The sequence below is a fragment of the Pseudorca crassidens genome, chromosome 16 (genome assembly GCF_039906515.1).
Source record: "Pseudorca crassidens isolate mPseCra1 chromosome 16, mPseCra1.hap1, whole genome shotgun sequence".
Taxonomy (NCBI): domain Eukaryota; kingdom Metazoa; phylum Chordata; class Mammalia; order Artiodactyla; family Delphinidae; genus Pseudorca; species Pseudorca crassidens.
The window spans coordinates 58,544,323-58,572,320 of NC_090311.1; the positions used below are offsets into that span (position 1 = coordinate 58,544,323).

The 27,998-nt window shown below is 35.9% G+C and overlaps 1 protein-coding gene across 10 annotated transcripts in view; it reads right to left on the reverse strand.

The window, feature by feature from the left end:
* Positions 1–27,998, reverse strand: part of ADK (adenosine kinase) — a 486,210-nt gene that overhangs the window by 392,958 nt on the left and 65,254 nt on the right. For 6 of the 10 annotated variants that reach the window (XM_067710462.1, XM_067710466.1, XM_067710465.1 and 3 more), the window contains one exon: positions 24,243–24,296. The exons of the other annotated variants lie outside the window; for them this stretch is intronic. In XM_067710462.1, coding sequence (XP_067566563.1) covers positions 24,243–24,296 — 54 coding nt within the window. The remainder of the gene's footprint in view (positions 1–24,242; positions 24,297–27,998) is intronic. 10 annotated transcript variants of the gene reach the window in all.

Consider the following 27,998-nt stretch of genomic DNA (forward strand, 5'->3'; position numbering starts at 1 on the left):
ATGCAAAAATCCTCAACAAAATACTAGCAAACAGAATCCAACAACACATTAAAAGGATCATACACTATGATCAAGTGGCATTTATCCCAGGAATGCAAGGATTCCTCAATATACACAATCAATTTGATACACCAAATTAACAAATTAAGGAATAAAAACCATATGATCATCTCAATAGATGCAGAAAAAGCTTCTGACAAAATTCAACACCCGTTTATAATAAAAACTCTCTAGAAAGTGGGCATAGAGGGAAACTACCTCAACATAATAAAGGCCATATATGACAAACCCACAGCAAACATCATTCTCAATGGTGAAAAAGTGAAAGCATTTCCTCTAAGAGCAAGAACAAGACAAGATGTCCATTCCAGCCACTATCAATCCAACATATCTTTGGAAGTCCTAGCCACGGCAATCAGAGAAAAAAAAGAAAAGGAATACAAATTGGAAAAGAAGAAGTAAAACTGTCACTGTTTGCAGACACATGATACTATATGTAGAAAATCCTAAAGATGCCACCAGAAAACTACTAGAACTAACCAATTTATTTGTTAAGGTTGCAGGAAACAAAATTAATGCACAGAAATCTCTGGTATTCCTATACACTAACAACGGAAGACCAGAAAGAGAAATTAAGGAAACAATCCCATTTACCATATCAACGAAAAGAATAAAATACCTAGGAATAAACCTACCTAAGGAGGCAAAAGACTTATACTCAGAAAACTATAAAACACTGATGAAATAAATCAAAGATGACATAAACAGATGAAGAAATACACCATGCTCTTGGATTAGAAGAATCAATATTGTGAAAATGACTATACTACCCAAAGCAATCTACGGATTCAATGCAATCCCTATCAAACTACCAATGGCATTCTTCACAGAATTAGAATAAAAAATTTTACAATTTGTATGGAAACACAAGAGACTTATTTGGTGGCATAGTGGTTAAGAATCCGCCTGCCAATGCAGAGGACACAGGCTGAATCCCTGGTCCAGGAACATCCCACATGCCGGGGAACAACTAAGCCCATGCGCCACAACTACTGAGCCTGCATGCCACAACTACTGAAGCCTGCACACCTAGAGCCCGTGATCCGCAACAAGAGAAGCCACTGCAATGAGAAGTCCACACACCGCAATGAAGAGTAGCCCCTGTTAGCTGCAAGTACAGAAAGCCCATGTGCAGCAATGAAGACTCAACACAGCCAAAAATAAATAAATAAAATAAATATGTATGGCAACACAAAAGACCCTGAATAGCCAAAGCAATCTTGAGAAAGAAAAATGGAGCTGGAGGAATTAGGCTCCCTGACTTCACACTATACTACAAAGCTACAGTAATCAAGACAGTATGGTACTGGCACAAAACCAGAAATATAGATCAATGGTACAGGATAGAAAGCCCAGAGATAAACCCATGCCCATACTGTCACCTAATTTATGACAAAGGAGGCAAGAACATACAATGGAGAAAAGACAGCCTCTTCAATAAGTGGTACTGGGAAAACTGGACAGCTACATGTAAAAGAAATTAGAACACAACCTAACACAATACACAAAAATTAACTCCAAATGGATTAAAGACCTAAATACAAGACCGGACACTACAAAACTCTTAGAGAAAAACATAGGAAAAACACGCTTTGACATAAACCACAGCAAGATCTTTTCTGATCCACCTCCTAGAGTAATGAAAATAAAAACAAAAATAAACAAATGGGACCTAATTAAACTTAAAAGCTTTTGCACAGCAAAGGAAACCATAAACAAGATGAAAAGACAACCCTCAGAATGGGAGAAAATATTTTCAAATGAAGCAACAGACAAAGGATTAATCTCCAAAATATACAAACAGCTCATGGAGCTCAATATCAAAAAAAAAAAAACACCAAATAAAAAGTGGGCAGAAGACCTAAATACATATTTCACTGAAGAAGATCTACAGATGGCCAAGAGGCACATGAAAAGATGCTCAACATCACTAACTATTAGAGAAATGCAAATCAAAACTACAACATGGGGTTTCCCTGGTGGTGCAGGGGTTGAGAGTCCGCCTGCTGATGCAGGGGACACGGGTTCGTGCCCCGGTCCGGGAAGATCCCACATGCCACGGAGCGGCTGGGCCCGTGAGCCATGGCTGCTGAGCCTGCGCATCCGGAGCCTGTGCTCCACAACGGGAGAGGCCACAACAGTGAGAGGCCCGTGTATCGCAAAAAAAAAAAAAAAACTACAACATGGTATCACCTCATATCGGTCAGAATGGTCATCATCAAAAAATCTACAGGACTTCCCTGGTGGTGCAGCTGTTGAGAGTCCACCTGCCGACACAGGGGATACGGGTTCATGCCCCGGTCCGGGAAGATCCCACATGCCGCGAAGTGGCTAGGCCCGTGAGCCATGGCCGCTGAGCCTGTGCATCCGGAGCCTGTGCTCCAAGACGGGAGAGGCCACAACAGTGAGAGGCCCGCATACCGCAAAAAAAAAAAAAAAAGAAAAACATGCTGGAGAGGGCATGGAGAAAAGGGAACCTTGCTTCTGCACTGCTGGTGGGAATGTAAATTGATACAGCTACTATGGAGAACAGTACGGAGGCTCCTTAAAAAACTAAAAATAGAACTACCATATGATCCAGCAATCCCACTACTAGGCATATACCCTGAGAAAACCATAATTCAAAAGGACATGTGTACCTCAATGTTCATTGCACCACTATTTACAATAGCTAGGACATGGAAACAAGCTAAATGTCCAACAACAGATGAATGGATAAAGAAGATGTGATACATATATACAATGGAATATTACTCATCCATGAAAAGGAACGAAATTGGGTCATTTGCAGAGATGTGGAGGGACCTAGAGTCAGTCTCTCATACAGAGTGAAGTAAGCCAGAAAGAGAAAAACAAATTATCATATATTAACACATATACGTGGAATCTAGAAAAATGGTACAGATGAACCTAAATAGGGTAGGAATAGAGACGCAGACGTAGAGAACAGACATGTGGACACAGGGGAAGGAGAGGGTGGGACGAATTGGGAGATTAGGTTTGACATAAATACACTACCATGTGTAAAATACACAGCTAGTGGGTACCTGCTGTATAGCACAGGGAGCTCAGCTCAGTGCTCTGTGATGACCTAGATGGGTGGGAGGGAGGTCCAAAAGGGAGAGGATATAGGTATACATATAGCTGATTCACTTCATTGTACAGCAGAAACTAACACAACATTGTAAAGCAATTTTACTCCAATTAAAAGAAAAAAATAAAAAGAATACGCCTGCCAGTGCAGGGGACATGGGTTCAATCCCTGGTCTGGGAAGACCCCACATGCCACGAAGCAACTAAGCCTGTGTGCCAACTACTGAGCCTGTAGCCTCTAGAGCCCGCGTGCCACAACTACTGAATCCCGTGTGCCCTAGAGCCTGTGCACCACAACTACTGAGCCCACGCGCCACAACTACTGAAGCCCGCACGCTCTAGGGCCCACATGCCGCAACTACTGAGCATGTGTGCTGCAACTACTGAAGCCCACGTGCCTAGAGCCCGTGCTCCGCAAAGAGAAGCCACCACAATGAGAAGCCCACGCACTACAACGAAGGGTAGCCCCCACTCGCCGCAACTAGAGAAAGCCTGCACATAGCAACAAAGACCCAACGCAGCCAAAAATAAAATATAATTTTAAAAAAAAGGAGAGAGAGAATAAAGTCACTAGCCACTGTAGTCCCAGAACTTTAACACACCATGAAAGGATTTCATGGTGGAGATCAGGAATGAGGTACTCTGTGTGCTGAGAAAAACTGGCAGAACAGACCTTCAGCTGGTTAGATATTTTCAGTAGAAAATTTTATGAATCCAATTTCTTGCATATTCTCATACCTAGAAAAGCACTTAAATCATTAATGAAGACATCTGCTCCTTGTGACTAGAAGCAACCTTCTTGTGACCAGCAGCAACCTTCTGCTTAGATGTTTGCTTGGTTGCACATACCCCCTTGACCAAATCACATATGTAATGACCTCCCCCACTACCTCTTCGAAGCAGCCCCTCAGAGCTGAGAGGCTGTCTCCCGTGCTATACTCCTCAGTAAGTCCCAAATAAAACTGAACTCATTGCCCTCACACTGTGGGATGTTTTTTGTTATTGTTGTTCAGTCGACAAGGGTAACTCCTCCTTTGTTCACACAGATTCCTCTGTTCCCAAATAATTTCTACTCATCCTTCAAGGCCTAGCTCAAATATCAGCTTTTTGAGATAGGTTCTTGTGTCCCTCATAGCTAGAGGAATGTACTACTCTTGTAGGATTTTATACATAATTCAATCGCAGAAGTTATCACTAGCTATTACCTGTCTATAATCTTGGAGACACCGAACTTGTTCAGGGCAGAATTATATCTTACTAATTTTCACATTTTGGGTATATATAATAAACACTTAATAAAAAGCATTAACTGGATGAAGAGGTAAATAGTAGCTGAATAAGAACTCAAATCAGGGACTTCCCCGGTGGCACAGTGGTTAAGAATCCGCCTGCCAATGCAGGGGACACAGATTTGAGCCCTGGTCCGGGAAGATCCCACATTCCGTGGAGCAACTAAGCCTGTGTGCCACAACTACTGAGCCTGCACTCTAGAGCCCACGAGCCACAACTACTGAAGCCAGCGCGCCTAGAGCCTGTAGAAGCCACCACAATGAGAAGCCCGCGTGCCACAACTAGAGAAAGCTTGCACGCAGCAATGAAGACCTAACGCAGCCAAAAATAAATAAATAAAATCATAAAAAAGAAAAAGAAAAAAGAACTCAAATCATTAGACTCCAAGTTCTCTGCTTTTGTACTTTATGTTTTACTAGAAATATTTATTGAATAAGAAATTTAATGCTCAAATATGTCTTCCCCATTAGACTATAAACACTATGAGTGAAGGAAAATTACTGTCTGATACTGTATCCAATGTCTAAAGTAGGCTTCACACATTGTAGGAGATTAATAAATGTTAATGAAATGAATAAATACATGAATTAATAAATTTTTTAAAACCTCAACATACTTGAAGAATGGGTATATTACTTAATTTGTCTAATGACAAGTTGACCAAGAAGTCCTTTCATTAAGTTCTGGTAGAATTTCTTAACTATTTAAATATCACATACAACAATGTTATTTACATTGTATAACAGAGGGCAAGATTCCACAGTGCGACAAATCTTATTTTGAAGAGGCTGTAATCTACCTATCAATCAAAATCTATTGCTCCAACTTGGCTCATTTCCCCCATTCATTTCCTACCTGAACCCTATAATAATTTAATTTAACTCCTATGCCAGGCCTTCAATAAAAGTCTGATGAAAAATGAATCACGCTGTGTGTGTGTGTGTGTGTGTGTTTACGTGTACAATAAGACATTATAAGATCTCAAATTATTTTTGGAAGTATTAAGAATATACATGATATACAGAGAAAGATACATGCATAGACACAAAAACACAGACACCCACTCACAAATGAAAATAAAGCCAAATATTTTGCTATAATCCATTTACTTCTAGGAATAGTATGAACATGTCTTTTCATCTAGTATGCCAAGAAAAAAACAGTTAAAAATATTAGTCTAGATCCTCCCCTGACCCATACTCTGTTAAATTAAGAATGTTTTAATGCAGTCATCATTTGATTATATTATAAAGGAGGCTACAACTCGTAAAAACAGCAACAACTGAAAGAATTTCACAAAAATATTAGTTACAGAATAGTTTACTTTGTTGGAATACTTGGAAAAGAACCAGACAGGAAAAGAGTAGTAACAAAAGGCAGAAAATATTTGTGATCAATGAGCAAATACTAAAATAAATCTCAAAATATCATCAATTCAATGTACATGTTCAAAATGGCTTTCATCTTCCTTTCTAATGTTTATCATTCCTTTCACTTCTAAATTTCTGCTACCAATCCATCATCTCTTCAAATGGCTTGCAATAAAAGGAACAAAGAAAACACACACTCCTTCTAGGAGAATCGATTATACTGCTCATGCCAAGACCACAGATCCATAAAGTTTATTGACTAGTTAATATAAAAGTAGAATATATCTGCTAAACCAATTACCTTTTTAAAAGAAACTCTTATCATTAAAACAAGTTATTTTCAACAAGTATACCAAAACAGATAATAGAAAGAATCTTATGAAAGGTCATCTAACCCAATTAACCAGAACTCCTTTATTCATTTGCCAACATTCCTACCAGGGAATCTGGTCTGCAATTTAACCCCTCCTGACACAGCGAAATTATTACCAATACAAGTTGATTCTATTTTTGTATTTCTTTACTTCTAGAGACTTTCCCTTTATCGAGCTAAAATGATTCAGTCTGTGTCACCCACCCATTGGTTCTTCTATCCTTGAGGTTTCACATATAAATCAATAAATCTAATCTTATTTCCGCATAAAGAAATTCCTTCAAATGAAGATGGCTAATATATGGATCTCCTGATTCTCTCTCTTCAAGCTCAAACTATCCAGGTTTTCAATCTATCTTCATGATGTGGTTTTAAATTCCTTCATCAATTTCAAAAAATGGAGAATGTTTTAGAATTCAATCCTCCAAGCATGAAATTCAACATGAGAAATAATGCATATCCACCAGAATAGCAATGTAGAATTATTATACTATTAATTTTTGAAACCTAAGAATAGGACACTTCATTCTTCTATGAGTGGACTGCCATAAATGTCAAGGGAAGCCTGTAACCAATGTTTTATTGTGGATGAATGGGAAGAAAACAAGTAAAGAGTAGTAAAAGAGTCTCTAAAACAAAAGAGGCTACCTCTTTGCCCTCAACTTTATTTTTTTTTGACACTAAGGCTACACTTTTTCATCTATCAATTCACTTTCCTTGCTAGGAAGTTCATACTTTATAGCAAGGTTATACTAGAAATTTTATGTGTTAAAAAACTTTTTTATTGTAGCTGAAAAATCAGGTCAATATTCCCAATTTATTCATACACTTAATAAAGTCAATTAAAATATCAAACTAAAAAACAGTTTAAGGAACTCAGAATTGGTATTAGGTTGGAAAATACCTAAATATCAAAACAGCTAATAACATAAATCAAAGCAGTCAGAAGTCAGTGATACAAGTATCAGCTAAGCCAAAAACTGGCTGAGTATACTTGATTAAACCACTTCACCTCTCTGGGCCACTGAGGACCCTCATCTGTGAAATGAAGATAAAGAATTAGGATCAGAAGTTCTTATATGCTTTGATCTCAGGACCTCTTTATACTTTAAAAAAAAGTATTGAATACTTCAAAGAGCTTTTATATCTATCCCTGGTTACCATATTAGAAATTAAAACATATTTTAAAATGTTTACTAATTTATTATTTTTAATAATAGAAGCATTAAATGTCAAACAAGTAACATTTTATGGAAAAAGAAAAAAAAAATTTCCAAACTAAAAAATTTAGTGCCAAGGGTTACATTGTTTTATAATTTTTGCAACTCTCTTTAATGTCTGGCTTAATAGAAGACAGCTACATTCTCATATGCTTACGCATTCAATCAATATCGCATGTCATGTAACCTCTGGAAAACTACTTACATTCATGATAGAGTGAGTATGAAAAAGCAAACAATGTCTTACTATCATTTTGAAAATAGCTCTGCCTTCGTGGACCCCCTTGAAAAGGTCTTAGGAACCCCCGCAAGAGGCCCTGAACCAACTACTGGACAAGACCATCTCCAATTCTCAAGATCCACATGAAACTAGACTGATGACAAGATTTTTTATTTTTAAGAAAACTGAAAATACACTTATCTTCACCAGGATAGAATGCATCACTAGTACGATTTTATGAGATTTCAGTGAGATGGTCCTTTTAAACCAACTATAAAAAGTCATATAAGAAAAGATGTTTAAGATTAAAAATAATAGAACATAGTATACTCTGTTACTATGGAAATTAGTACAAGGAGGAAAAGCTATCTAAATAACTTCCTTTGTGTTATAATACTACTACTAATAGTAGGCATGAAAAAATTAACTCTTTTTTGTAATAAATATACACAGATCATCTACTATATATAAAGCACTGTGCTAAGCGGAGTAAGGGAAATAAAGCAGGAAGAACTTTATACTCTTGCAAGAGAGATCTGAGGTATACTCAAAAACTATAACCCAAAGTTTTTTTAAAATGCTATAAAACAAGTTAAGATAAAGCAATATGGTGGTTCACAATCTTCAGGTTGTTATGAGAATGTCAACAATGTTAATGTAGTTATGATTAAAGTATTCATTCACAAAATCTAGAAATACAAGAAAATCTACTATCTGTATTTCCTAGCCTATAGAGTTAAGTTCCATTCACTGAATCCAAAGTTGAAGGGGTTCAGAACAAGTCTGCCCAAAATGTGACACTTTGGCATTTGGATTACTTTGAACTGAAGACAACCAAGGCCCAAAAGACTCAGGAAGACCTTTTTACCTCTCCCTTAAGTACCTAAAAAATTTTGCATAAGGGGCCTGGCTCAGAGAGAGCGCTACCAGAGATTAACAGTTTATCTGAAAGACCTAACCCTACGGCAGCTAATTACCAAACATCTGCTCTTCTTATTGTTCTGTGAATTACCCTCCTCCCCTTTGAAGCCCCAGTCCCCTATCCCATTCCTTAGCTCAGGAAGGCCTTAACTGCCACGCTTGCCCTTGGGTTTCATATTTTTATGGGGCTCCCATACCTACGTAATTAAATTTGTTTTTCTCCTGTTAATCTGTCTTTCGTCAACTGAATTAGCAGACCAGCCAAAATAACCAAGAAGAGTAGAGGAAAAAAATCTTCCTCCCCTACAAAGTAACACACATACCTTTCCAGGGGAAAAATTCAAATGTAAGATATAAAAGCAAGTTTAATCTCTAATTTCACACATGCAAATAAAATCATTGTTGCTATTATCGGCAATGACTTTGGCAAATACTTATAACAGCACCTACACACCTTTATGCTTCAATCTCATGGCCAGATGCAAATACAGAGGGATAATAAGACCAGAAAAAGTTAAGTATATTAAAATCCTAGAAACACTGGCTGAATCTTTCATACATCACTGGAAAGTATATTAGCTAGCCAATTAAACTATAATGGATAGTCAATCATTCAATTGCAGCATCTAAATGACTAGTGTGCCGCGTGGTTGCCTTCTTCCTAATATACAAATTAATTTAGAAGAGCTATTTTTCCTTTGTAAAAATAATGAATTCAAGCCTAATCTTCTCTCCTTGATCTGGGATATATTCAAGAACATAAAAAATAATCAAAATGTTTTCTTATTTGTAAATAACTATGTAACTCCGCTGGACAGTAATACTGTTTACTTCAAAATAAAAAGAAAACTGAAATATAAATTTTGGTAATACCTCCTTTTAGAAATAATTACATTTTTTATGATTATGGAATTATGACAGTTGATAGCATTTGCATTATGTAAACCTTAAGAAGAGTATCTACTTAATATTTTTACACTAAATAAAAAGTTCTCAGCCATGTTAATTCTAGCAATGGTCTCTACCTTTATTAAGATAAACATATTAGTATAACATATATGTAAATTTATTCTATATTCTGTAAGTTTATAATACTTGAATACTTCTCTCCATTGAACTCCTCTATCCCCAAAATACTATGTCCCCCAAAATATTAGGAGATATTCCATGCACTTTTAAAAAGTTCTATATTCATCTTTTTTTTTTTCACAGACAAAACAGGCGAAATAGCACCATCTGGTGGGTATCACCTTAGTTTTAAAATAAATTTCTGCATTTACATTATTAATACTATTTTGGAAAACCTGCACAACAATAGGGACTCATTTAAAGTACTACAAATGAATAATAAAAAATGGCTTGACTAGCAAGCAAAAGTATACTTGAAAACTGAATCAAGGTTGCAGCATTATTTTGTTTTTTAATTACTAAGAAGTTAACCATTATTCTAAGGTCATTCGGGATAAAATCTCCTCAGAACCTTGTGGTCTTAGTTTAAAAAAAAGAAAAGAAATGTCAATTTTTAATACAAAAAATAATTTTTATTTTTGAAATAATACATCTACACTACTCAATGAAGAGGATGAAATGTGAACATAATCTTCAGGAAAGACAGTGTTCTCTGTTGTTTGTGTTTATATCAGGGCTGATTTTTTAAAAAAATAGGTGTGTCCAAATCAACTGAAATTAGTTAAGGCTGATCTCAAGGTTGATTAACAATAAAATCTTTCTGAATACTAACTGTGCTGGATAATGGTGAAAACATAAATTAGGTCATAATTTTATGAGCTAACAGTAACAACTATGAAAAGGAATATAAACAAACTAAAGGCAAAAATCAGGACACTAATTACAGGCTTTTAAAGGTGAAATGGAGAATGAGAGCATGATCAAAATACTAAAAAGCCCAAAAGAGGGTAGCATATTTCTTGATGTACTTTCTATCTAAAATGATTTTTTTAATTACATATTATATTTTTTCAATAACTATTGGTGAACCACACACTACATTACACAAAGTTAGGCACTATGTATACAATGGAAAGGAAAGACAAATACACAAAGAGGTAAACCCATTCTCTCCTGGAGCTTACAATGTAGCTATCTTTCTCTCCACTTCCTGAGCACCTTGCAGATGGAGCAATTCATCTCCCTTTTAATTATGCTGCTGTTTCCTAATGTAAAGGAATTGAACATTTCAATTTATACAGCTTTCATATTAAAAATACACTGACCATTATTTTACTTCAACACAAAAGACTTAAAGCAAAGCTCATCTCTGCTCCTTGCACTAAAATGACAAGAAGCTTACAAAAACAACATTTTTGGTGAAAAATGTCCATAAGATGATGAAGTCTTTAGAGTAACAAATATTGATGGCTGAACCAGCACACCAGACAAAAGCTAAAACCAAAGACTGAGGAGGAAGAAGGGAAAGAAGAAATAAGAAGCAAGTCAATTTATTTGCAGAATCACCAAATGACTCAATTTCTGGAGAAAGGGATATGCATTCATATTAAAAAGGAAACAGATTAAATAAAAGTCTGCACAATGAATGGCAAAATGAACTTCTCTCTCTCTCTCTCTCTCTCACACACACACACACCTCCACACACCCATCCCTCCTCCTCTCTTCCTTTCCATTTCCCTATCTCTTCCTTTCCACCTTCCCCCTTCCCCACTTTCTTTCTCATCCTTATTTGACAACAAATAAGGTGGAACGATGAAGTCAGCATGGGAATAAAATTATGCTCTAGAAATGTTCTGATAATTAACTCTATTTTTAAAAGGATTAAATTATGGACCAATTTTTTTTTTATATTTTCCTAGAACATTCAATACAAAGAAATCAGAATCATTTTATGTTGTCTAAAAATCCTTCTATAAATAAAAATTAAAAGTACCATCATTTTGGACATCATGCTTTAAAAACTAATACCATTTTCCTAAAATTCCTAAAGCATCATTTTCTTAAACTTTAACTTCCGGGACTTCCTTGGCGGTCCAGGGGTTAAGACTCTGAGCTCCCACTGCAGGGGGCATGGGTTCCATCCTTAGTCAGGGAACTCATATCTCACAGGCTGTACACCATGCAGCCAAAAAAAAAAAAATTAACTTCCAATTCAACTAATACTTATTCCTTAACCCACAGGCATTTAATTTGATTCTACAGCATTTAATAAGCAGACCTCTGTATGACACACAAGTAGAACTGGATATGAAATAGTCACAGGTCTCAAATTCAGTCTAATATGGACAACAGACAAGTTTTAGTACAATAACAAAAGCAAATTTATTAGGGGTGAAGAGGGAGCTTTTTGGCAGAAGCAGTTGAATTTTGAAGTTATCAGGCAGATAAGATTGGGAAAGGGTAGAACTGTACATTCAAAGACCCAGATACAAAAACAAGCAATCAGATCTTAAGGGAGCTTAAGGAAGAAAGCTGTTGGCTAGGGATAGCGATAATGGGGGAAAGCCAGTTTCAGATCATCAACTGCTTCCAAGTCATGCATAATAACTTGAAATTCATCCAGTAGGCAATGGAGAACTATTAATGTGTTTTAACAACATGGTCAAGTGATGGGACAAACTAGTGTCTTAGAAAGGTGGACAATCAATAGGACAGAAACAAAAGTGCAACCATGTGAAGTAAAGAATGTGAATGTGAAGTAAAGAGAACAGGTGAGAATAGAGGCAGGGTGGTTATATAAGGTGCTACTGTAACATTCTGGGCAAGAATTATGAAAAGAAGAATACATAGAGTTGGAGACTTTTTTTTAAGATTTATTTGTTTATTTTATTTATTTTTGGCTGTGTCAGGTCTTAGTTGCAGCATGCAGGATCTTTGTTGACGCACGCGGGATCTTTCATTGCAGCACGTGGACTTCTCTCTAGTTGTAGCTTGTGGGTTTTCTCTTCTCTAGTTGTGGCGGGCAGGCTCCAGGGCGCGTGGGCTCTGTAGTTGTAATGTGTGGGTTCCAGAGCGCATGGGCTCTGCAGTTTGCAGCACGTGGGCTCTCTAGCTGAGGTGCAGGAGCTCCATCGTTGTGGTGCGCAGGCTGAGTTGCCCCGCGGCATGTGGGATCCTAGCTCCCTGACCAGGGATCAAACCCGTGTCCCCCACACTGCAAGGCAGACCCTTCACCACTGAACCACCAGGGAAGTCCGAGTTGGAGACATTTAAAGCATGTTATTTATTCATTAAAAATGTATTGAGGGACGGGGGAATTCCCTGGTGGCGCAGTGGTTAAGAATCCGTCTGCCAATGAAGGGAACACAGGTTTGATCCCTGGTCCAGGAAGATCCCACATGCCATGGAGCAACTAAGCCCATGCGCCACAACTACTGAGTCCACGTGCCACAACTACTGAAGCCCGCGTGCCCTAGGGCCCACGCACCGCAACTACTGAGCCCATGTACTGCAACTACTGAAACCCACGTGCCTAGAGTCCATGCTCTGCAACAAGAGAAGCCACCACGGTGAGAAGCCCACGCGCCACAAGGAAGAGTAGCCCCAGCTCGCCACAACTAGAGAAAGCCTGAACACAGCAACAAAGACCCAACACAGCCAAAAATAAATTAAAAATAAATAAATAGGGCTTCCCTGGTGGCGCAGTGGTTGAGAGTCCGCCTGCCGATGCAGGGGACACGGGTTCATGCCCCGGTCTGGGAGGATCCCACATGTTGCGGAGCGGCTGGGCCCGTGAGCCATGGCCCCTGAGCCTGTGCGTCCGGAGCCTGTGCTCCGCAACGACAAAGGCCACAACAGTGAGAGGCCTGCGTACCGCCAAAAAAAAAAAAAAAAAGAATGAGATCACTAGGCAATTTAAACTAACTCCTGACTTATGCTCTCCTGAATGCACACCATGCCTTGCCTAACCTGTTGATTCTTTTCCAAGATTAAAAGAAGTAAGAATGAAGTATTTAGTAGTTAAAGAATGACTAGCTCTCTACCTCCAACAGACCCCATTAGCAATCCTGCAGGCAGATCACTCGGGTAAGATAACATCTGAAGAGTCAGCCAGCCTGCCCACAATGGAGAATGATGCAGAACCCAACCTCCTGCCTTGATGATTCAGAGATTGTTCCCCCACTTTTCCCCTTAAAAACTGTCATGGCTGAGCAGAATCTTTGGAGTTGGTCTCAGGACACGAGTCCACCTTCTCCTCTGATTAAAGCAATTTCCCTTTCTACTGACACCTGCCTCTCGAATTATTGGCTTTTGAGTGGCAAGTAGCTGAACCTGAGTTCAGTAACAAAAATATTCAGGCATAAATTAAGCATTAAGTAATACCCTATGAATACTTTGTATATGGGAAATGGATTCACTTTAAGCTGATAAAACACAATTTTTACCACCAAAAATTCTGCATGTAAAATGGCCATAAGCAGAGAATCTTAGAACCATAACAACCTAAGGCCAAAAAAAAAAAGAAATGCTGAGGATTGAAATCCAGCATTTCTTTGATTTTCTTTGTTGAATTCAATTTGAAAATAAATGAATCTTTCTAGCACGCAGAAATTTTGTCTCCTTTCTGCAAGACCCTCTCCCCCCAAAAAATTCCCTTAATGACCATTTTCTCATCCAATTTAACAATGAAAAAACTCTTTAAAAAAGATCATTTCAAATATGATATATGGCAACCAGTTACACTTCCAAAAAAGTTTTTTTTCAAATCTTCCATTGGATTTTTTCTACCTCCTCTGGTCTTACCCAACACAGACCCTACAGATGTAGAAATCACAAGTGTCTCTGGCCTTCACAAACAAAAAGACATTAAAGTAGTAGGAATATTTGGGGAAGATGGTTTCCCTTTGTATATGCTATTAAAATTTAGTATATATAAAGTAAGACATTTTTATAAAGGTAACATCTTCACAAGAAAAAACACTTGGAAGTGATTAGAATATAAAGTAAAATTTTATAAGAAAAATTTTAAATCTATTCTAGATAATGCTTCAATCACTTTGCAAAATGATTGAAAAAGCCAAGTTGCAATCTTAATGAAGTTCTACAGAGGGAGCTAGCATCACAAGGAATAAATTTATAATACACAGAACTTCAAGAAGAAGACCTATTTGGTTGGAAATATTGGATTTCTAGTCATCAACATAAGCTCAGATTATCCTCTAAGGTTTTACACCTTAGCTATCAGCCAACCCCAAAAAACCACAGTATTACCTACAAACTATGGTATTTTTCTAGTAAATCATATTAAAACTAATGAAATATAACATCCACCATAAATAGTTTGTGAAGTAAATGTGTTTTAAATAATATCATTCTTCTAAAGAATTTTTTAGAATATTCTTTTTCCTAAGTCACTGAACTTAAGCAAAGTAAAAAGCAATAAAAAAGATCTGAAATCAAATTGGAACCTACCTTTCCTACTATAAGAAAAGTAATAGAGTCTCTCCAAGCCTTAGTTTCCTGTAAAATGGGAATGATTATAATACCTACCTCATAGGGTTGCTGTGAGGATTAAATTAGAACATAAAAGTACTTAAAGTAATGCCCTCTTTCCTTGCTCTTAAGTGTTATTCAATTTTTCAATACTTTCCAAAAAGAAAACATTAATTATAGTTAGTAGAGAAAATACTAATTATATACAGTTAGTAGTTTTCAAGAACTAGATTAGCTGCTAACAGATACTAAAGTTCCCCAAAACTCCTAAATTCATATCATTCCCAAATAGTCTGACTCAATCCTTAAGGGAATATAGACCATGTTGGCATAACCCTTACATTGTTTTTCAGGTAGATATCTGTCATAGCTGCACTCTCAAAATATTCTTGTCTGTTGTAGACCAAGAAGAAAAAAGAATTCAACACAGCAATTTCTACTCTATTCAACCCATGTTGACCTGAATAAATTCACCCTATTGATACCACATAGTAAAATACTGTCAAGTAAATTATTTGCAGCAAAAGATCAATGAACTACACTTGGACTGAAAAGGTCTGGATGAAGTTTCAGGAACCACCTTACCCTTCCCCACTAAAAAAATCAAAGAGGTAGAAAGCAAAAAAGACCACCACCATTTTTTTCTGAACAATTTTATGCCTGAAACTCAAAAACTATATTCAGAGGGATTACGGAATAGACTAAAAGAGAAGTAGCTAATTAAAGAAACTATTTGCTTAATGGATAATAATGAAAGAGCAAAGCACTAATCTAAACCCACAGTGATATGCGACAGACAGCTAAGCTTCTCTAAGAGCCGAAGCCAGTTAAACAGTGTTTTTATAAGCATCATCATACTCAAAACAATCTACATCACAACTAACCTTTATGATTCCTTGTAGATCAAAACTTTCTCACATATATAATTTCATCTAATCCTCATTAAACCTAACAAGATAAAATGAAATTATCACTGTTTTACAAATGACGATGTTGTATTCAAGAGATTAAGTGATTAACCCAAGTATGGTAGTTTTATACTGTGTCAACTAAAAACTACAATCACCAGAATTTCCTTCCCTATGTGGTTTTAGGTTGGGATTAGCCACAAGAGAAAGCTGTGTACAATTTGGGAGGTACAAGTGAAGCAGCGGCCCTTTCACACCAAGGGTAGTTACTGGCTAGAGGTAGTGAAGACAGAAAGGTATGGGAGGAATTCCAATTTATCCTTATGTATCCCCACTCCACCTCCAGCTCACCTTTCCAACCAGGCCTAAGCCCATCACCAAATGCTCCACTGAAAACTCACAGAAGTGGTAGCTTCAAAGAGCCAACAATCCACCAACTCTCCTCACAGTTTACTCCAGCAGCTATACATTCCTAGCTGCTTCTTGAAAGCTCCAATTCATTAATCCACACACCAGGACTGGTTAGTGACTTTTCTCTAATCCTTTCTGGACCTCTACTTCCCTAGTTTTTCTTGCAGTAAGTAAGGTTTAATCCCTATAATAGGTTTCTTATTTCTCATTACTCATAGCAGAATTGAATCTTACCTGATATACCAAGGATACAATCTGTGGCAAAACATACATAAACTCAGTTTCTTCTAGTGCTGAATCCAGAGCACCATACATTTCTTCAAAAACAGAAGGTGGCAATTTAGGATTAATCCTTTGAGGCTTTTAAGGTTTTACCACTAATAACATACATTTTTCATTCATCTATCATATATGCATGAATATATGACAAAGTTTAATACTAAAATTATTTCTTGTAATGAGTACTTCTTTATGTCAGAGTTAATAATTTTCTTTTAAACAATATTTAAGCAAACCTTTCGAAAGTTTCATAATCCAGTTATAACAACAGATAACAAGAAACTATGAAATCCTAGAATTCTAAAGTGAGAGCACAGTCAAAAGTTCACCAAAGGGGTGACCTCTGCTCACAGATTAGTTTAGAACCATTAATAGTTGCCTGGAATGAATTCAATCAATGCTAGTTTGGGATTCTTACAGAAGTCACCTGATGATATTAGTATAAAAAAACAAAGAGCAAAGAATTTGAACACACATTTAGTACTTATTCCTGGAGGCACAGCTTCATAAGCACAAATGGTGAATGTTATTGTAGAGCTTTTTAAAGATCAATTTAAAAAACAATATAGTAAACAGCTACCGTACAAAGATCATGACTATATATTAAAAACTCAATTACAAAAATATTTCACAAACAACAACAAGAACAAAAATGTTTCCCATGTAAGAGGCATCTGTAGCTTTATCTGTAGGATAAAATGTCCAGTGAAAGGATCATACGTGGAATCAAACAACTTCGATCAAAGAAGATTGCTGTGTTCTAGAGAAAAAGATTCTTCTACTGGTAACAAAGATTATGAAAATTCTGAATGTTCAAACAAATGAGAAGTAAAAAAGAAAAAAGAATTTTAAAATTATTTCACATAATATGTGGTTGTGAAACTTCTCTAAAAGCTTTTAGAGTCAACTTGGCCAAAAAGCTTTGTATTATACCATCTCCTTGGAAGAATGAGAAGTGCATTGCATTTGGAATTCAGGTATACATAGTATACCTGACTCTCCTCAACTCACTGAATGAGTCTGAGGTGGTTTCTAAAGCATAATATAATACTGTAAAATTAATCAGCCATTGAGAGCCTTGATATAGCCATTGGGTTCATTATAATCAGTTAGTACTGGGACTTGCACTGAATATCGATCCTTTTTATTTAAAAAAATTATTGTATTTTTAGGGAGCTGCTTGGTTTGATACAAAAGCATTTAAATGGGCATCACAAGACTTGAAGTCTGGTCCAGCGCTGTCATTAAAGAGCAGTGTAACCTATAGCAAGTCACTTTATCATGTGGATCTCACCCATTCATCATAAAATATGAATAATTAGTTCTAGGGTTCATTTCTAGAATCTTAAATTCTATAATTTAAAATATGTAAAAGAAAGTGGGCCCTGAGAAAGGGATCATAAAAATGTTCATGGTATTTAAAATACTGCAGCTTTTATGAATATTGAAATCATATTAACCACTTAACCTTGTTGCTGGTCCTAGATGTTCTTTATTTCAATTTTGACTTTTCACTTCCCAGGCGTTTTTTTTCTCTTTGGCATTTGCCATGAACAAAATCTATCAGCTTTATAGGCAATCAGTTCTAACACTACTCTTACAAGACAATCTTGATATTTTCAAAGAATTACTAAGCCACACCATCAATAATAATGAATTTAAGAGCATATCAGATGTTACTGATTCTCTCTAAGGGCTCTGAACATGTTCTGAAACATGCCACTTAAATACTTAAAAATCTCCCCTGCTGGTTTAGAAATTGGCATTGTTCTCTAAGAAATTATAATATTTTTACACTGAACCAAAGATTAAGGTCTAAGAGTGTCCTTTCCAATACTCCTGCTTCATACCTCTTACATAATTCATTTATTTTCTTCCATTTCATCATAATCCTAAACCAATAAAAACTTATATATACTTATTCCAAGATAAAACTTTTAAATTCAAGGGGGAATTCTAACAAAATAATTCAATTTTGACATAAAAAAATAGTCAATAAGGAGAATTCATTCAGTAACAAAAGGGAAAATATACTTCATATCTAGAACAGCATAGGGCTTCCCTGGTGGCACAGTAGTTAAGAATCCGCCTGCCAAGGCAGGGGACACAGGTTCGAGCCCTGGTCGGAGAAGACCCCACATGCCGCCGAGCAACTAAACCCATGTGCCACAACTACTGAGCCCGCATGCCACAACTACTGAAGCCCGTGCACCTAGAGCCCATGCTCCACAACAACAGAAGCCACTGCAGTGAGAAGCCCACACACCACAACGAAGAGTAGCCCCCACTTGCCGCAACTAGAAAAAAGCCCGTGTGCAGTAATGAAGACCCAACACAGCCATAAATAAATAAATAAATAAATAAAACACACATAAAAGTACAAAGAAAAAAATTAAAATTCACCCATTATCAATCACCCACAGATCTACTATTCTACTACAATTCTCTTTTATGATATCTACAAGCAATCTTTTTCACCTACTTAAATCATCACGATATTAAATATTTTCCTAAAAACATTTTAATAACTGCATAGAAAGAGAAAAACAAATACCGTATGCTAACACATATATAGAATCTAAAAAAAAAAGGTTACGAAGAATCTAGGGGCACTACGGGAATAAAGACACAGACCTACTAGAGAATGGACTTGAGGACATGGGGAGGGGGAAGGGTAAGCTGGGACACAGTGAGAGAGTGGCATGGACATATATACATTACCAAATGTAAAATCGATAGCTAGTGGGAAGCAGCTGCATAGCACAGGGAGATCAGCTCGGTGCTTTGTGACCACCTAGAAAGGTGGGATAGGGAAGGTGGGAGGGAGGGAGATGCAAGAGGGAAGAGATATGGGGATATAGGTATATGTATAGCTGTTTCACTTTGTTATAAAGCAGAAACTAACACACCATTGTAAAGCAAATATACTCCAATAAAGATGTTAAATAAAATAAAATAAAATAAATAACTGCATAATATTCCACAGAGTTAATTTAGTTAATTGCACTAGAAAAAGAGAATAGCTCATTTAAGATTAATCCAATAGTGTGGCACTTGCTTTTTAAGAGAATTGAAAATTTTGTATTTTCTATAAAATGTGTATATATTAAGTATGCACACAGGTCATTTGGCTCCTAATAAGATTTAGACTCCTTTCCAACATCTTTTTTTAATTGAAATAAAGTAAGTAAAGCGAAGAGTAACCTAGAAAAGATGTGATTTTTTAGTGCTAAATAGTGACAAAAGAAAAGGTCTAACCTGAAAATCTGCTTCAATCAATAAAATGTATTTTTCCTGTCATAACGCCATACAATCTTTTTTCCAGAGCACTTCCATTAGATTAAAAATTTGAGCTATTAATCTATCATCACACTACACGCCTTGAAGAGTTTCTCTAAGAATTATGACAGATTTGAGCTAAATACCTATCTCTCTTTTCCAGTCTGTGGTATGGCCTAATGATATTCATTTTAACCATAGCTGGCAAAGATTAGGGACATCACTAATTTTCCTACACAGCTAAATATGTAGTTATGGTAGAAAAATAATAACTCCAATATACTTTTAGTGATAAATGCTAACTTATAAAATAATTACTATGTAATATATTCAAAGAGGAATAAAATCTGCAAGGACAATGACAAGAAAAAGTATATAACAATCAAATCCAGAAGATATTCCAAGTGGCTTAACATAAAAGAAAGAAAATTCTGGTAAAGTACTTATTATTTACACTCAGCTAGTATGTTTTATACCAATACTGTTAACGAGACAGGACTGCCCTACCAAAGGTCTGCTACGGAATATCCAGAAGACATATCAGGCACTGTGAGAAAAAAAAACATCTATCCAAATTTAACACATTCTAGGTGAAAATATAATTTGAAACCCTCAATCTTTTGTTTCGAAATTCATAGTCATAAAGCAAGGCTGGTATTAAAATTCATGTGGCCTAAAGACAAGCAAAACTTCTTCACTGAGAACTACAAAGCACTGCTGAGAGAAATTAAAAGACAGACTAAATACTGTTAAGATGTCAATTCTCTCTCAAATAGATTCAACATCCCCATGATAATCCCAAAAGGTTTTTCTGAGGAAACTGATACACTGATTCTAAAATATATGGCAATGTAAAGGATCTAGTACATCCAAAGCAATCTTGTAAATGAAGAACAAAGTGGGAGGACTTACAGCACCTGACTTCAATACTTACTATACTGTGTGACTAGCATAAAGAGTGACAAGTAAATCAAGGGAACAGGATAAACCCATATTTCGACAGTTATTTTATTTTCAACAAAGGCAACAAAACAATTCAGTGGACAAATAAAGTCTATTCGGCAAATAATGCTGAAATAACTAGATATCCATATAGATAAAGGAGAATGAACATTGGAATCTACCTCACATCATATACAAATATTAATGCATAATAGATCATAGACCTAAACAAAACAGCTCAAATCATACAGTTTTTAAAGAAAAATATAAATAAGAGTATCTTCATAAATTGAGGGCAAAGGTTTTTTAGATGAACAAAGTAATAATCATAAAGGTAAAAAGTGATAAATTAGACTAAAAATTTAAAACTTGCTTATCAAAAGGCACTATTAAGAAAAAATGGTAAGCCTGGGATTGGAGGAAAAAAATTGTAAAACATACATCTGACATTGACTGGTATCCAGAATATATAAAGAATTCCAACAAGTCATCAATAAAAGGAGAAAACAATTTAATTTTTTTCATCAGCAAAAGATGTGAACAGACTCTTCACCAAAGAAAATATACATGGCCAATAAGCTAATGAAAAAGTACTCAATATCATTAGTCATCATGGAAATGCAAATTAAACCAGTCTGAGATACCACTACATATCCACCAGAATAGCTAAAATTAGCAAGACCAACAAATACCAAATGTTGATGAGGATGTAGAGCAACTAGAACTCTCATATATTGCTGGTAGGAATGTAAAACGGTACCACTTTAAAAGAAAATCTAGTAGTTCCTCATAGAACCAAATATACTATTACCCTAGTGACTCAGCAGCAAATCTATTCCTGAGTAATTATCCATGAGAAATAAAAACATGTTCACAAAGACTTATACAAAAATATTAACAGCAACTTTATTCATAGTATCCAAATGAAAGGAAACAGCCTAGACGTCCACCAATAAGAAAACAGATAAATCATGGAATGTTAATCAGCAATAAAAAAAATTAACTAATACATGAAAGAATCTAAAAAATATTATACTGAGTGAAAGAAGCATTATATAAAACATAACATACATATGATTCCATTAATAAGAAATTCCAGAACAGGAAAAACTTAATCTATAGTAGAAAAAAAATCATAATAAGGTTTACCTCTTGGAGGGTAGGAGCAGAGAGTGACTACAAAGAGGCATAAGGGAATTTCTTGATAGAGAACTGGGTTACGAACATTTATGCACTTTTCAAAACTCAGCAAATGTACACTTAAGATTTGTGCATTTCACTGTATGAAAATATTTACAGGTAAAGGCAAAAAATTCTAAACTATTGAATTCTAGGTGACGGTATGCATGTTGAAATATTTATGGGGAAACATACTGATGTCTGCAATTTACTTTTGAAATGCACTCGAAAAGCAGATGAAGTAATGGATAGACAAAAGAATGGATAAGGTGAAAAAGAGAGTAAAATGTTAATGATAAAATCTAGGTGGCGAATATATGGGTAATTATATACTATACATTTAAAATTTTCCATAATAAAATCTAAGAAAAAAAATCAGTCTATCCATGAGAGTGAACTATATCACAGACAGCTAAAGAAACTATAAATGAATTAACACATTCATATGTGTTACATATTAAATAATATGAAAATATTCACACTATTGCAGTTTTCTGGTATTTTTAATATTGGTCATAGTCTCCGAGGGCCAAAGGAACCTCTAGGTTGACTACCTAATTTCCAAAACAAAAAAGTTCTGTTACCAAATCTATAAGTAAGCAACCAACCAATGGTACAGTTACAATCACCTACCCTCACTGACTAGGCAGTAAAGAAAGAAATTATATAAAATTCCTTAACAATAAATTTGAGAACCCACGATGGAGATTATAATCAAATGAAGACATAATAAATATAAAAATACTGATGAAAGGCTAGCATGTAACAATGGGATATATCAACTCTAGGAACTCTTAAATCCTTTTCTTACACATTGAGCCTACCATTTTACGATTAACACTTACTATAATCTCTTCTATAAGACAGAAGAAAGAAAATAATTTGGAAAACATTCAGGACAGTGTTTGTAAATAGAACCTTAAAAAGTACTCAGAAAAATCATTACTTAACCTTGAGAAGAAAATAATAGTCTTGGAGCACTCAATCTACAGAAAAAGTTATTCTCCATAACTTGAGTACAAATGAAGATTACATTTAAACTAAACCATGAGGGACTTGAGTTAGATATTAAAATATCTTTAACATAAGAGAGTGTCAAACATTAAGGAAACTCCCAAGGAAGTTTGTAAAATTCACCCATGTATTTATAAAAAGGATAGATAGAACGTTGACTATCATCAATAATTAGCGCAGTCCGTACAACACTGTAAATCAACTATACTTCAATTAAAAAATAATAATAATAATAAGTGAGGTCCAACCTGTGACGTAGTTAGCCTCAAATTCCTCAAACTTAATTCTACATTATTATTTGACATTAGGTGTTTCAATAATAATTACAATTATCAGAACTTTCTTACTGCACAATGGAGGAAAAAAGTAGCCTACTAGAAAACAGAAGCATATACTTTATTTTAGCTTCCCTCTTTGGACAAACCTATGATATTGAAAAGAGATTAAATTTTTTTTTAAGACTTTTTTTTTTGACGTGGACCATTTTTTTTTAAGTCCTTAATGAATTTGTTACAATACTGCTTTTGTTTTTTATGTTTTCGTTTTTTAGCCCTGAGGCATGTGGGATCTTAGCTCCCTGACCAAGGATCGAACCCACACCCCCTGCGTTGGAAGGCGAAGTCTTAACCAATGGACCGCCAGGGAAGTCCCTGAGATGAATTTTTATAACTCCCAAGTCTGTAATTTTTAACTAAAAACCTCACAGTTCCTGTGAGGTAGTAATCTTTTTAGATACTACCACAGGGCAGAAAAATAGCAACAGAGATATCCCAGAATCATGTATACAGCTAACCTACCCGAAAGATAGGATCCTACAAACATTAAAATTTTTTAAAGGGAACAAAATTTTATTTATATTTAAAGTGTTTTACCTTGTGCTAAACAGAGTTAGGCATTTACTTTTTCATAAGACAACGAACAAAATCATATTTCTCCACCTTAAGCAAAGGGTGGAAGTCAACTGAGCAAGAGCCAAAATTAACAATGACAATTTAACATTTTATCTGGGGAAAGAAGATGAAACGACCTATTTCCGAATATGCCCTTAGTCTAGAGGATGGGATACAATACTCCATATTCTAATGTGTGCATAGGAACAATTATTTCCTGTGTTAACCTTATGTAGTATAAATTATCCTAATCCTACTAGGATTAAGGTCATAATATTGATTACATCTTTATATTTTATACCACACAGAGTTTTAAAAATCAGATTGTTTACATGTATCTACTCCATAGACAGAGTAAATTATGTACAACCTAGGGTTTAATGCACTTACAGTTCCTTGTGTTTCTCTTCAGCCAAGATTTGGTCATTCAGTTTAAGAGAATACCTGTTAACACAGAAACAAAAATATACTGGTCATATAAACATACGTTTGCCTCATGGATATCTGACTGTGATATCAACATACAGCCAGTTGACCCCTATCAAATAAACACTACTACACTGTTAACAGGTCTCTATCTTAATTGATAAAACATTTAAAACTGCCTAAGTTCTTTTTTTTTTTTAGTATTTATTTATTTATTTAGGATGCACCGGGTCTTAGTTGAGGCACGTGGGACCTTCATTGCAGCATGCAGTATCTTTTAGTTGCAGCATGCAGACTTCTTAGTTGAGGCATGCATGTGGGATCTAGTTCCCTGACTAAGGATCAAACCCAGGCCCTCTGCATTGGGAACACGGATACCCACTGCACCACCAGGGAAGTCCCCCAAAGTGCCTAAGTTCTTTGATGGTCTATTAGTCACTTCCACAGACACCACCTCAAGAACTAAAGGGAGATGAACTTGATCATGCTTTAAAAATATGAGTTATCGGGCTTCCCTGGTGGCACAGTGGTTGAGAGTCCGCCTGTCGATGCAGGGGACACGAGTTCGTGCCCCGGTCTGGGAGGGTCCTGCATGCCGCGGAGCGGCTGGGCCCGTGAGCCATGGCTGCTGGGCCTGCGTGTCCGGAGCCTGTGCTCCGCAACGGGAGAGGCCACAACAGTGAGAGGCCCGCGTAATGCAAAAAAAAAAAAAAAAAAAAAAAAAAAAGTGAGTTATCTTCAATATTCTTCTGCAGTGAATCATCTGTTACTTTCACGCAGCAGTTCAAAATTCAAGAGACTACTAAAATGTTAAGTATTTAATAGTTCACAAAACAATATGAAGTTATTCTTTTATTAAATACATAGCATACATCTATGTGTACCAAACTATGTACTAGGTAGTGAGACATATGAGGAAAAGTAAGTTTTAGAGTTCTTGACTGAACCATTTACTAGCTTAATGACCACAGCCAATTCTTTCACCTCTTTAAGTCTAAGTTTCCCTGGCTATAAAATAGAGGCTACCATAAATATTAGAACAGGGATCTTCCAATATCATATATTTATACTACTGAAGGTAAACAGACTCTCTGAGGAGTACACTGAAATAGATAAACAACAATGGACAGGTCTTCAATTTCCACTTGTATTCATTCCTTTCCTAAAACTAATCTGCCTGACAATGGATCAGAGGTCTAAACGGAGAGGTCATCCAAATTCTCCTCACTTGACTCCCCTTCCACAAGTCTTTACTCACTTTATAAAAAGAATGGCATACCTCTTGTCCATCCTGAATGAAACCAAACTGCATTGCCTAGATATAAAAATCTCTGAAGTATTAAACAAGGAATGATTCATAATATTTTGTCTGCAAAGCCTTAACTTAAATTACTACAAACTGACTACAGGGCTTCCTGTTCTATAATTACTGTAAAGAATGAAGATAGAAATTAAAAATGAGTAATTGTGATAGGATGTTCTATTTTCAGATATATTATAGAATGGGGCAGAAGTTGGTTACAATTTTCATTTTAAAAGTTCATCATTTCTAGCCTATGTTCATCATCAAAGATTACATTACCTTTCAGGGAGAGTTCTGTGAAGCAAAGCTCAGAGTTTCTAAAAAGAACAAGAAAGACAGTTCTTCCAAGCAACACACTTTTTTTTTTTTTTTGCGGTACTTGGGCCTCTCACTGTTGTGGCCTCTCCCGTTGCGGAGCACAGGCTCCGGACGCACAGGCTCAGTGGCCATGGCTCACGGGCCCAGCTGCTCTGAAGCATGTGGGATCTTCCCGGACCGGGGCACGAACCCGCGTCCCCTGCATCGGCAGGGGGACTCTCAACCACTGTGCCACCAGGGAAGTCCCAAGCAACACACTTTTAAAACAAGTCTCCTTGCCTTCCATTTATCTACCAAGGATTAAATATCAAACATGGCTGTCACAGGAACACAAATCAAATCATTTATTTGAACTGAAAAATAAAGTCAGACTTCTTAGATCATGAAAGTCAATCTGATTGTTTTGACAATGAAAGAACAGTTTTGCCAGCAAGGTTCCAAGGCAGACAATGGCTTTAAACTGAATAAATGGCTTTGGTTAAAACATGTTTAAGGCAAAAAAAAAAAAAACATCTTTAAGTCATCTGATAAAAACATCTTATCAAAAAAATATCCTTTTGACATAGGTATACTGAAGTTAACAATATTTAGCTTTTCTCAATAGCTCCTGAACAATGCCTATAAGTAAAACGCTAATAGATATAATTACTATCTAATATAATTATATTAAGAAGACTTAATAAAGCCTTTTTTGGTATACATCCCAGAACTGCATGTCTCTAATGACTCTAATGATCCTGGCAAGTCAGGTGGTTTCTAGTCTTTGCTTTCAACGAAACTGAAGAAGGACTTAATCAAATTACCAGCTGACAGATAAACAAAAATAATTTTGATGATAAATCATTTGATGACAGAAGAGTTCAAATAACTGGGTGACAACTACTGAAACAAAACTGTGCATTACCATTCAATTAATTATGTAAACAAATTGCTCAGGATTTACACCTCTTGAAGAAAAAAGGAGGAAATAAAATTGATGCTGACCATTGTCTTATTGCAGCATTGAGTATTATTTATCTACAAAAGGTTGAATTAGTTGAAAAACATTGAAGATCAGCTTCATCCATCTCATTCAAACATGCATTTCCAATAACTTATTTTCTTGTTTAATAATGATTTAACATTTTAATACATTTATGTTGTTTTACTAACTATATGCTAATTACAATTTAAAATCTAGGAAATTTCTTTTAAACTTGACTTCACATATATATATGTTGCAGAGACATACAATAGGGTGATCAATATGCATGAAAGGCTTTCATGCATAAAAATATATTGCCTTCATAATGTATGCATAGTATAGTACATGCAAAACATAATCCATGCATAAAAATACACCACATAAGGATAAAATCTGGTGGGGAAAAGTGTGATAGAGATACGAATTTAAACAGAGAAAGGAATATAAATTTTTTAAATGTTTAAAAAGAGCCTGTTTGTGTCTTTTTATAAATGAATCATGGTGGATATCAAACCACAATGGTATTTAGCATGCAGTAAGAGTGATTTATCAGTTTTATTTAACATTACAATATAAAAATCATAAATATTAACTTAATGAGTGAGGAAGTACTTGTTCATCAAAACATTTTTATGGGGCTTCCCTGGTGGCGCAGTGGTTGAGAGTCCGCCTGTCGATGCAGGCGACACGGGTTCGTGCCCCGGTCTGGGAAGATCCCACATGCTGCGGAGCGGCTGGGCCTGTGAGCCATGGCCGCTGAGCCTGCGCGTCTGGAGCCTGTGCTCCGCAACGGGAGAGGCCACAACAGTGAGAGGCCCGTGTACCGCCAAAAAAAAAAAAAAAAAAAAATTTTATGGAAGCTAAAAAGTTTCAACCAGTGGATTTGATGATATCTATGTCTTAGCAAAGTGCTTGGTACATATAAAATAGGAACTCAATGTTACCTTCCTTCTTTCTCTAGTTGGTTAGTAAAAGAGAAAGAACAAACCTTTCTTGCCCTTAAGGACCTCACAATTCAGTAGACAAATCAGAATAAAAGTAACTGCTCATAGTGTGATAAATATTACAATAAAGTTAAGTATAATGTATAATGCTTATTATAATAAAGAAAAGAGGGAGTAATAAGTCTCCTTCA